The sequence below is a fragment of the Eublepharis macularius genome, chromosome 11 (assembly GCF_028583425.1).
Source record: "Eublepharis macularius isolate TG4126 chromosome 11, MPM_Emac_v1.0, whole genome shotgun sequence".
Classification (NCBI taxonomy): domain Eukaryota; kingdom Metazoa; phylum Chordata; class Lepidosauria; order Squamata; family Eublepharidae; genus Eublepharis; species Eublepharis macularius.
The window spans coordinates 69,113,989-69,126,933 of NC_072800.1; the positions used below are offsets into that span (position 1 = coordinate 69,113,989).

The 12,945-nt window shown below is 42.9% G+C and overlaps 1 protein-coding gene across 1 annotated transcript in view; it reads right to left on the minus strand.

Annotated features, from left to right (window-relative positions):
* The window catches only part of C11H10orf67 (chromosome 11 C10orf67 homolog), a 57,959-nt gene extending 46,906 nt beyond the window's left edge, over positions 1-11,053 (minus strand). Inside the window, exons 1-4 of the mRNA XM_054990955.1 lie at positions 11,049-11,053; positions 9,473-9,643; positions 5,500-5,620; positions 1,216-1,359 (exon numbers count right to left, since the gene is read on the minus strand). Of these exons, the coding sequence (XP_054846930.1) occupies positions 1,216-1,359; positions 5,500-5,620; positions 9,473-9,643; positions 11,049-11,053 (441 nt within the window). The remainder of the gene's footprint in view (positions 1-1,215; positions 1,360-5,499; positions 5,621-9,472; positions 9,644-11,048) is intronic.
* Positions 11,054-12,945: the final 1,892 nt, after the last annotated feature.

The window sequence follows — 12,945 nt, forward strand, 5'->3', positions numbered from 1 at the left end:
ATTAAGCAGCTTTTAAGCAACAGGACGCTTTTTTCTCCATGCTGCTGGCAACTCTAGAGGTAAGTGACGAGAAGTCAGCTACGAGCCCTCAATCAAAGGTGTCTTCTAGGCCCCCTCATTTTCAGAGCACATGTACGATGCTTGGTTAGAACAGTTATGCTGCTACTGTCTGCAACTGGCCAACATGGTTTTATTGAATCTGGAATATTCCTATTGAGTCAAAACAACATATTATACAACAGCAAGAGTGAAGACTAGAGTTGCCAAATGTCTGGAGAAAAACTGTCCTGTCCCTTTGGTGATGCAAAGTGCCGTCAAGTCTGCCAACATATGGCAACCCCTGCCAGGTGTTTCAAGGCAAAGGATTAACAGAGGTGGTTTGCCATTGCCTGCCTCTGCATAACGACCTTTGTTTTCCTTGGAGGTCTCCCATGCAATTAATAACCAATGTTAATCCTACTTAGCTTTTGAGATCTGACAAGATCAGGTTTGCTTGTGCCATCCAGGACAGGGCTCTGTTCCTTTAGGTCAAGGACCAAGCATCAAGTCATTACTGACCCATGGGGGGACATCGATGTTTTCTTGGCAGACTTTTTGTTACGGGGTGGTTTGCCATTGCCTTCCCCAGTCATCTACACTTTACCCCTAGGAAACTGGGTACTCATTTTACCGACCTCAGAAGGATGGAAGGCTGAGTCAACCTTGAGCCGGCTACCTGAACCTGGATTTCGCCAGGATTGAACTCATGTCGTGAGCACAGCTTGGACTGCAGTACTGCAGCTTACCACTCTGCACCACAGGGCTCTACATAATGACCTTTGTTCTCCTTGGAGGTCTCCCATGCAATTACTAACCAATGCTAACCCTGCTTGAGATCTGACAAGTTCAGGCTTGCTTGTGTTATCCAGGTCAGGGCTCTGTTCCTTTACTGGAGATTTAATGAGATGTTATTTACCAGGTGACGTTATTTACTTCCATGTCATGAAAAGCATATGCTGAACATTTTTTGTTAGAGATTTCTAGCCATTCCTCCTAGATGGCTAGAATTTAATATTAAATCAGTTTTAGTGGTCTTGCAGTGCTAGCTGCCAGGATATAAATGCCACATATATTTATAGTAACAACCCCCCCCCCACACACACAATTTTACATCGACAGAATATACTAGAAATGGTATGTTGACGCAAAAGAGGAAGCAGGAAAGTGACCCTATACCTGCTTATAGGACATCTCAACGTATTCCAGTCTGTTGTTTATTTCTTCCCAGAGCCTGAATGCATGCTCCTTTATTTTGTCTTCATATTGAGTTTTAAGGAGATTTTTATACATCATAAAGTCATCATACAGCGAGTTTGTGAACTGAAAATGCAAAAAGACTCACGTTACTCACATTCAGAATAACGGCTTGTGCAGATGCATTTCTAGTGGAAGACTGCTCAGATGCTGCCATGCTAAGAACTCCTACAAGGCTGGCAGGGGAGGTGCCAATCCCAGCGAGCCCACTGGTAACAAACAGCCAGTAATACTTCACGATTGGCTGCCCCATGAACAGCAGTGCGGTATTGTTACCAGCCCCACCCACCCCCCCGTCCCCAGACGTGCGCTGTCTGCTATGACTCCATCTTGGTTCGATTCACTGTGCCAGCCATTTCAGGAGCTAGCAGTGCCACACTTTGGCGAAGGTAAAGCCAAGGCTCTCCTCAGGCTATGCTAATGAGTGGCCATAACTTTGGGCAAGAGACTGATTCCTTGACGGGGCATCTGCATGCCTACCCATTGCCACGGGGGCTTGCACCCACCTAGATCTATTTATGTACTCACATCTGCAAGGACAAGTCTTCCTGAGCACCAAATCTGTTTACTATCAAGCAGCCAGATGGGCTTGCTTACTTCTACTGACCCTTAGTCTCTCTACACAAGACATCTTACACGGGAACACTCGAGTGAAAGATCTTATCCTTATTCTCCTATTGTGAATACACACATACCACTAGGGAGACAGAGTATACTTGAATATAAGACCACACAGAAAGTAAGTCACTTGAGCATCCCCGTGTACGATACCTTGTGTAGAGAGACTCCCTGTCTGAATGTCTCCCATCAACATGCTACAGGTATAGGCAAAGCCTCTACCTTGCCAGCCTTTTTTTTTTTTGTCCATTCTGCCTAGAGGAAATCAGTTTTTGTTACATTTCTGGGAAATCCCCTTCCTGGTTCCACCTCCTGCAGTAGCCATTTTGTGCCTGCAGGCTCAAAAATGTTGGGGACCCCTGTTCTGGACCATCAAAGCAGGCAACATGCTCTACACAGCTCAGCAAACTGAGGATAGGTGAACTCCTCTGTTTACTCCTTTCCTCTGGAAACTCTCCTTTCCCCCATGACAGCTGCACGTTTTAAAAAGCCTGGGAGGGCTGTACACACACAACCGCAGGACCATTAGGAGTTAATCAGAGAACTTTGAGCGGCAGGATACTCCAAGGGATCTGATTTGGTACCATAAGTTGGAATGAGGATGGTCTGTTTTCAGTCCTAGTAGAGCAAAATCGAGTGTGAAGAGACGGGAGGTGGAGTCCAGAGAGCAGTTTTAATATCGGCAGGAGAACTGGGGAGAGTTGGGAAGGAGGTTTGGGAAGTAGGTGCAGACTCCTAAATGGGCCAAAGAAAGGGGATAGATCTTCTAAGGAAAGGAGATTTTCCCTACTCAGTCAAACAGGGAAGTAGCTCTGGAGAGTGAAGAGATCCCTGGTCTAGGCCGTTTCCAGACGGCTTACCTGCCTCCGGAACGTCGCACCATCTTGCGGGGAAAACGCGAAATATCGCATTTTCCCCACAAGATGGCGCGACGTTCCGGAGGCAGGTAAGCCGTCTGGAAACGACCCTGGTGTGGTTGGAATTTGGAAATTGCCTGTGGAGACCTTTAGATTCAGTTAACGACTAAAGGAAAGCACTGGTGTGTGAAGGGGCTTGGGGTACTACAAAGAGGGTACCAGCCTTCCTAACTCCAGAACAGAATACTAAAAGAAACTATCATAGAATGCTTGAGGGAAAACAAGGGAACCAAAGCCTCAAAATAGAAGCCTTTAAGTATCTGGGAAGAGCATAAGAACTGAAGTCTGTTCATGTTTGGATTATATATTATAAAATGTATTATATTTTGAATTACCTCAGAAATTTTCAACCCCTGATTTCACCTGACCCGTTCCCTCTAAAGTAAATAAACTAGTTAGTTATTCTTGGAATTTTAAAAATGCCTCTGGTGCCATTTCTGTTTTTTAAGGACAAGGGAACATCATACCCCCTTTTAAATCTCTCTCACACACTTTTTCTTGTGGCCATTCCTAGATGCAGAATTTCTTCTCAGCTAGAGGCTTGGTTTTCTTTTACTTTTTCTCCTTTCATATAACTTCATATGCATGTCCCTCTGAACACAGCAATTTCACTGTTCATATGCTTGAGTACCTTTTTCAATTCCTATTATTTTCCTCAAGAAATGCTAACCCTTGCTTTGGAAAAGATCTGGTTGTTTTGTGGCTACTGGTAGACTATTAGAGGCACTTTGAGTTTGCTTTCCCACTATCCAAGTAAAAGATCCCTAAATCATATGTTCTGCTCCTCTTCATGGGCAGGTGTGGGAGTTTTCCAAGCTATCCAAGCTGTGGAAGCGGGAAGAGGTTTCCCACTGACACTGAACTTAACTCCCCCAAATTGGTTGTCGTTCTAGGTGAGTGTCCCATACCTAAGTTAGAAAGTCCACATATCTAAGGAACCACATGAAAGGAAGCACGTGTGGCAACAGTGTCATGGTTAGAGTGTTGGAGGAGTTGGGTCAAGTTCCTTCCACTCTGCCATGGAAGCTTGCTGGGTGACCTTGGGCCAGTCCCAGGCTCTCAGAGCGGGACCACAAGTGACGCCTGACACAGGTTGGACACTTGCCAGCTTCCCTCAAATTTTGATGGGAAATGTAGGCAGCTTGGCGGAATGTTGGACAAGTGACAGTTGAAAAGTCCATTGGACAGCAGTCAGAGAGTCAAGCTGCAAGACCAGGATGCCTACATTTCCCATCAAAACTTGAAGGAAGCTGACAAGTGTCCAACCTGTGTCAGGCGTCACTTGTGGTCCCGCTCTCAGCCTAACCTACCTCCCAGGAGTCTTGTGGCTTAAAATGGAGGAGAGAAGAACAACTCTCCATGGGGTGGGGGGTGGGTGGGTGGGATATAAATGAATAGATAAGAAAAATTAAGAATTAAAACTCCCAACAGACATGCAAAAATGCAACCCAGTGGCAATAACTCACAAACAGTGCAATTCTGGGCAGAATTATTCCACATCCATTAAAGTCCATGAACTTAGAGTGAAGTAGCTTTAAATAGGATTGCACTGACAGAAATGTTGTACATTCTAAAAGTGTGTATGTTGGACCATTTTCACCACTTAGGCAAGGAATAAAACTAGGTGAGAAGTACAAGTAACTTCCTTGAATCTTCGCCTGCGTTTTGGATTTGCTTCACACGTACTGATTCAGCAGATGATATTGTGAACCATATGAACTCTGAGCTGGGAAATCCCTGGTTTAAATGGCACCTTGGCCAGGACTACACAGCTTAGGCAAGCACCTGTTCTCCTTTCACTATCTGTAAGAATACATGTTTCCCTTACAGGGATGATGTAAAGATTAAGACACAATGTGAAATTTCTAAAGTGCTATACAAATCCTATTGATCATTATCATGAAGCATAGGGTGAAATATTATGGAGTCATGCTTCCTTGGATCTCTGCTCCAAAGTGCGTATTTCTCCCTTGCAGGAAAACATAATTATTGATAGTGAGAATGGATGAAAGAAAAACTAGGGTGGGGTGGGTATTTCTCTCCACAAGAGACTTTTTGAGTTTTGAGAACTATGGATCTAAAATTGGTAGGATGTTGACTGGAAGCTGTCAGAGGAGTTATACATTGAATGCCTCCGATTATTCAAACGCTCAGTTCTTACTCCCTCTTACTCCTTATTGGAGCGCTGAAAGCTGGACTTAGAAACACTCTCAGTCAATTTTCAGCCTGGAGTTTGTTAAAAATTGGTGGGGAGCCTGAGGAAAGTTTTAGGAAGAGAATTGTGACCCAACTTTGCCGCCCATTACCCAATCCCTGATGAGGGCAGAAAGGTGGGGTATAAATACTGTAAATGAAAAATAAAATAATAAATATCAATCAACACATAGCCAATAAAAGCAAACCAGAGTATAAAAGTGCTTAAAACAGGGCAATGATGTTGATAAAACAGTCCACAGGCTAAGAACAGATAATAAAGCAGCTAATAAAGATGGAACCCCTTAGTTAAAAGCCTGAATAAAGAGAAGTGTTTCAGCCCGGCCATCATCTAAAAGAGAGTAAGGTAGGCAGCAGGCAAACCTCAATGGGGACGGCATTCCAAAGGTGAGCTAAAAAGCCCGTTTTCTTCTTATTCTAACAACACTCTCCCTAACTAACTGTGGGAATAGATTACCTCTATCAAAGTCTTTGTTGTTACTGTAAACTCTTTCACATCTGTTATTTCACTTCCATCTGTCTGAGTGGCGCAGTCTGAGATAGCATAACCTATTTTTAGGTCTTCTGAAATTGAAGGCCTACAATAAAAATTGTTTTAAAAAATTAGCTATTGTAAATAGCAGGTATAATAGGCATAAACAGGAATTAAGATAAAAGTAGCTAGTTAGCCAAACAGCCATTTCTCTTCTGATTGCATACGTGTTTCAGTATGAAATACATTTACTTGGAATCTTATTCATTTCAATTTAATCTGCTTCCAGATAAGTGTGCAGATTATTACCCTTTGTTTTTGAGCTATGGATACAACAATCAACTCCCTTGTTCTAAAGCAAATTATCAACTCAGAATCTACATTTATGATTCTTGCAGGATAAAACATTATTTTGTCCTACTTTTACAGGATGCATCTAGTAAGGATTACTAAATCTATATAAGAGGAAAATCATTGTGAAAATGAAAATTGTATCATTAAAGAAAGCTGTGTCTTTAGATTACAAGGCAACAAGCATATGCTTGTTATCACAAGTAACCATAGCATGGAGTAGCAGTCAATCTGGACGCACTCTGTATGATATGTTTTTCCAATATGCTTGTCATATTCATTTTTATAAATATATCTTAAAAAACCAAGTTGTAAAATGATATTTGAGAGTCAAGATTTTCAAACTGTGAGGTCTGCTTCATTAAAGAAACATTAACCTTGACAATTTTCCCAAAGCCTTCCTTATGCTAGGGTGAGCACGTGTGTGTGTTTACACATGCCCTTGGCTTTCCAGTTTGATTCTGGAAACACATTAATCTCTTCCTGCTGGGGGTAGGGGAAGCAAAAAGTGCAGAAGCAAAAAGTGGCACATTGTCAACCACCTGGAACAAAAAAAAAAAGCCCGGTTGCTTTTATTAGAGGCTTAAGACTCGGTGCTTGCACAGGGGACGACCTTTACCTTTTTTTAATGAGATGTCATTAGAGGCTTAATGGGATGTTATTTACCAGGTGATGTTCTTTACCATGAAACCCTTCAGTGTCCATTTCCATCACCCATATATTAAGCCTCTATTAAAGGAACAGGACATGTTTCTCCAGGCTTGCTGGCAACCACAGTGTCACACCATGGTGGTTGAAGCCAGCCATGATTGATGGTGCATGCAAACTTGGAAGTACAAAGACACTACTGTGTGCTATTGATGCTTTCCTTACAAACAGATGAACCAAGATACTGTACCAATAAAACCAATCACCTGCCAGGTAGCTTGGAAGGTGAAATTCCGGTGTTTTTGCTGCCTCCCCGTATGGGGAGAGAGTCCTTTTTGCAGAGAGAGTCCTTTTGATCTCTGCACCAGCAGCGTGTGTGTTTATCTAGGAGCCTTCAGCTACAAATCACGGAGCTTGACCACTCTTGATTTTGTTCAGGCCTAATGTTAGCACTGGAGGTTGAACTATCTTTATCATGCACAGGGCACAGTCTCTGTGAAACCACCCTATAGATTCTCATCAAGTAGCATGCAAAAACTTACCAAGCTGACTGGGTGATTTTTCTCTGTTATGATAGACTTTAGAGGGGGGCTTTACTATGTTGTGATATGAGGAAAATGGCACAATCTTATATATTTCCCATCAATCCTTGTCTTCCATTTTTCTCCTGTTTCTATTGTATGTTTATCTCATCTTTTCTCAGAGTAACTTGGGATGGCATATGTGATTCCTCCCACCTCCATTTTGACTTTGCAACAACCTTCTCAGGTAACTGAAGTGAAGAGACTCTAAGCCAAGGTCACTCACAGTACAATCCTAAGCAGAGTTACTCCAGTTTAAGCTAATTGATTTCAATAGGTTTAGACTGGAATAACTGTTTGGGATTGCACTGTCACTGAGTTTCATGGGTTAGTGAGGATTTGAATGCAGGTCGACTGATTTGACATTCTAATTAGACTGTCTATGATTTGAGACATTCAGGTTCAAATCCCCACTGAGCCACGGAAGCTTGTTGGGTGACTCTAGGCCAGTACTGTCTCTCTGCCTAAGCTACGTCACAGGGTTGTTTCGAGAATAAAAAGGAGAAGAAGTGGACAATGTGGTAAGATTATTCTAGTCTTCATGGGGAAAAAGCAGGGTATAAATCTCTAAATAAGTAAGTAAACTTCTTGCAGAAGTTCAACGCAGCTTACACAGGACTCTCTCTGGTGTGGGTTGGCCAAGCTGAGGTCTGCTTAGATTTAAGAATGCAGCACCGAAGTATGGCCACACACAATTTCTGGAGAATTCATTTGCACCCAAATGGCTCACCACATGACCACAGCTGCAACACAGAGCAATGTAAAACATCTTTCATTGGTAGGGTTGCCAACAGGCCAGGAGAAAAGTGTCCTGCCCCTTTAACAGAAGCTTAAATTGTAGAAATGCACAGCTGAAGCTTTTCATGTCATGAAGGTAAATGACATCAGCAGGTAAAATAACATGCCATTAAGCTTCTATTAATGAGACAGGCCATTTTTTTCTTCAAGCAGTTGGCAATCCTGTTCATGGGGCCATCGGTTAGGGGTGTCCCTCCCTTGATTTCCACCATCGTATCATTTGAGAAGCCATGTTCTTACATTGACAGAATTTTTGTGTGGGTGAACTCATAATAAGTCATAACATAAATTGTCTGGAGGGGACTGTGATTCTAAATTTGACTTGATTTTCCAACTCTAGAGAACAGGTGCAAATGGCAACTGCTCAGGCTTTTTGGCTGTGGATAAGACTGAGTCAACATTTACGTCATCAAGCTAAATTTAGCCTTTTCGGAGAGGGGACTCTTCTCACAAAAATATGAGAAGACAACGCTGGAAAAAATACCAAGAGGACTTTAAATAGTCATCTACGTTAACAGCTCTCGTAACCGTTTCCCAGACTGTGTTCCTCATATAGATGACTGCTCCCATATGTTAATCTTTTCACATATGAAAGGCCTTCAAATAGCAACATAGAAAGATTTAGCATCCACATCTACAATTATAGGGACACTTCCTAGTTCCAGAAGCAGTTTAGAGGTGCATTTCAATTTTAACCCAGCCTCCATTGAATACAATGCCTTGGAAACATCTCTTGCACAAATCCCAAGTGTAATCAAGCACTGAGGTGAAGACATAAAGAAGAGATTCCAAGGAATTCACCTCTCATGCTCCTGCACACCACACCACCATTGGGTAGTTGGGAGACTCAGGTTCAAATCCTTACTGTGCCCTAGAAGCTGGTTGGTTGACCTTGGGCCAGTCACACACACACTGCCTAACATGCTCCCATTCCACATATAAAGGCCATCTGTGGGACAAGCTTCCTGCCATGTTGTATTGTTGAAGGCTTTCATGTTCGGAGAACGATGGTTGTTGTGGATTTTCCGGGCTGTATATGCCAAGACCACGGCTGTACAGCCCGGAAAATCCATGACAACCATCTTCCTGCCATGTTAACTGTGTGGCATATACAGTTGCCAACCTCCATAAGGGGCCAGGAGATTCCCCAGAATTACAACTTTTCTCCAGACTACAGTGATAAATTCCTGTGGAGAAAATGGCTGCTTTTGAGGGTAGACTCTACGGTATAGTATTGTATCCAGCTGAGTTTTCTCCCCTCCCCAACACCAGCTCTTATAGGCTCCACATCCAATATCTCCTGGAATTTCCCAGCTTGGAGTGGCAAGCCTTCACAGAGTTACAAGCTAATGAACTCTTCAGAGAGGTTTAAGTAAGGCTTTATACGGGGTTTTGAAGCACCAACGGTCACGTGATAAACATGTCCGTGGGAATGAGAAGAGGGAGATGCGCCTATATCTGAAAGCTGGCGCAGCGGGAGATCCAGCGCGCGCCACAAATCCTCCCCTCTCCCCTCGCTTTCACTTTCACTCTCTGGAGGGGCCCCCCTATCGCCCTCTCCAGGCGACTCGGCGCGTTACCGGTGATCAGCCTCCAGGTCATCTAAGCAGGGCAGCGTCAGGAGCTCGAGGATGTGCGGGGAGATGCTCAGCTTGCGCGTGGCTAACACGGCCCGCGCTCGCTCCGTGGGGCCCATGCCTTGCTCTCTGGGGAGGAGAGCCGCCTTGGACATCGCGCTCTTCTTCCCGAGTCTCGGGGGACACAGCCGGCGAGGAACAGAGCGTGCAGCGCCATGGCAACAAGCGGCCCACCCCCGAAGCACGGAGGCTGCTCGTCATTGGAGGAAGAGGCTAGCCGGCTCTTCCTTCCATCCCGCCTCCCCTCCTCCTCTTCCATGCATTGGTTTCCCATTCATTCGGCTCCTGAAAACATGCCTTGAAAACGTCTCTTGAGAAAGTGAGAAAGGGGCAGGACTAAATTGCACTCGCTCTCAGTCTCGTGGTTGCATGCATATCTTATGCTTTAATGTAGGGATTCCAACCTCCAAGTGGTGCCTGGGCATCTCCTGGAACTACAACTCATCTCCAGCCCACAGAGATCAGTTCCTCTGTAGAAAATGGCAGCTTTGGAGAGTGGACTGTATGGCATTATACCCTGCTGAGGTCATTCCCTACCCCCAAACCCCACCCCCTCCAGGCTGCGCCCTCAAAATCTCCTGGAATTTCCCAACCTGGAGTTGGCAATCCTATTTTAATGGTATACATTATTTGTTCATTTTTATTTTAAAAGGTATTTTAAAAATTCTTCCCTTTCAGCCCAGGGCCACCAAGACGATTTACCAAGAAGGAAAGAAGAAAGGATTGCCAATTCCAGATTGGGAAATTCCTGGAAATTTGGGGGTGGAGCCTGGGAAGAGCAGAATTTAAGGAAGGAGAACTCTCAGTGGAGTATAATGTAACAGAGTCCACCCTCCAAAGCAGCCATGTTCTCCAGGGGAACTAATCTTTGCAGTCTGGAGATGCATTATAATTCTGGGAGATTCTGGGTCGAATAGCAACCCCCACCTGAAGGTTGGCAACACCAACAAACAATTAGCAATTAAACAAAAAGCATCTGTGATATAGCAGTGGAATTCTATTAAGAACTAGGTTTTGCTAAAAGAACAAAATAGCCTCCCCCTGGTTGCTACCTAAAAGATAATGTAGGTGCAAAGTAAATATATATCTGGGAAGGCCAATTGTAATTGGAGCCCCATGACCAAAAGGGATGTTGCAGGCAGGCAGGTACTTAATCTCTGAAGATGGGGGCATAAAAAGTAGGACCAGCCTTCCGCTGATGAGCTTTGATTTGAAGAGGAGAAGGTGGTGCTCTGATGTTTATGACCCTCTAGAACTCCATCCCTTATCTAATCCCAGATCTGACATGTCTGTTTTGAGTATTCAAGGGGAAAACACTCTTTCCTGGGAGTAAGCCCCACTGAATAACATGAGACTTTGATGAGATCTGCTAAAAATGGCTCCATTAGAGAATCTCCCTGAATTCATAGAAAACTGATTCTGTGCCTAGTCCAGTGTACAGCTTTTGATGTCAAGACTGAGGTTGTAGTCGGTGAGGGGTGAGGCAGAAGAAAGAGCAGATCGCACAAGGTCTTCTTACGCCATCCTTGAATCACACCTACCCACCCTTTTTTTAAAACGAGGAAAACCAAAATTATTCAAGCTTGGCTTTGATGATCCACCCTCTTACTGTTAACTCTTCATAGTTTGACGTAAATCAGTATGACATTCTATGCTTACAGTGTTGAATAGGAGACACATGTCTGAACTTAGAAACGGAAAAAAAATAGAATTAATGACATGATGTAGTTTGGTTCTGTTGGTTTGCATTGATATAAAATACGTTATTTCCAGAAAAATGTTTAATTTTGTTCTGTGGGGGCAAGTGATTCACCCAAGTGCCATTATTATTTTTGTACTTCTACCAAAGGAGATATGCAACACAGGCAACCATGAAGTCAACAGCAGCTGTAATGGGTGATAATTTCTGGTGTAGGTGGATATGAGAACATAATTTTAGACCTTGACTTTAAAAAAACAGTATAGATCCTTATTCAGAAAGGTCATAATTTTATGAGTCCCACAGATGAACTGTTGCTGTGTATTTTAATAATAGATGAACACATTTTCAGATAACTCCTCCATACCCGATTGTGATGGAGCAAGGAAGAGATTGTTGACTGGATCTTGTATGTCTAGCAATGCAATCCTATGCAGAGTTACTCCAGAGATTTCATTGGATTTAGACTGGAGTAACTTTTCATAGGATTGTAGGGTAACCCTCGTAGATGAATGTGGCCACCTACAACAGTATATGCTGGCACAGGAAGCTGAGAGGGCAGATATAACATGGACCCAGCAGCTTGTCATGAGAGAAGAGTACAGAGTTATTGCACTTTGTGGTATAGTACATCCACCTCGTCTTCTGTTTTTGCTTTTATGTACTTCTGTAGACACCACAAGTTTTAGCATCATTGTTCTCCCTACTGTAATGCAAAATCAGATGCAATGGGAAGATTCAGCTAAACAGTAATATTTACTATGTTTAGTCTAATATTTAATGTATAGGATATGACACCTGAACAGAACTAGCTAATGCAATTGATACATATCTCATTCTCCCTCTCGTTCAAGATAGCAATACAGAAAGATGATAATAAGTATCAAGATTAATGATTGGAATGAAATGTAGGAAGCAAATTTGACATCAGAAATGATAAAAATTTAGCTTCCATGCTGGATAAAATGTTGCACTAGTACAGTATATAAGAATATACACTCTCCTGTCTTGGTTTTTAGTTATACGCACCTTCTAGCAATGTACATTGATCATAAACGAATTATAAAATTTATCATAAAACAGCCTCCCCTGAAAACTATTTGCTGACCCAGGAGAATAATAGTGCAGTCCTATGAAGAATTACTCCAAGAGCTTATGCTAGAATACCTGTGCCTAGGATTGTGCTGTAATGTATGTTCCTGCTGTCATTCTTGGTGAAGACATTGTATGGATATTATTATACTACTTACAAGGCATGTCTGTCCTAGAGGCCTCACTCAGCTTTTTCTGACACGACATTCTCATATTTTGTATGGAACCCAAGACAAAAGGCAGCTTTGCTTGTGTCCTGATTTATGTTTAGAAGCCAGTCTTTAAAATGGATGAGCTAACTTCTCTGCTTAATATCATTCACACACCTTTCCATGTGGCTAAGCCAAATTCCAATGTGGTGTGTATTTCCTCTGTGATGATTGACAGAGGCATACTCGAAACACAGCTTGTTGGAATATGTTACTTAGCAGGTGTGAGATATGTAGTTGTCGCTTAAAAAAAAAACTGTTTGCTGGGGAGAAATGCACTACAGGATAGAGCTCCCATATCTTTATGTGTTAATTCCTCCTAGTTTACAAAGGCATTGAAATAGCTGATCATGAAAAAAGAAATGGTTGGTCTTTCCTAGAAAAAATTAAGTCAAAGACAGAATTTCTATTTGGTC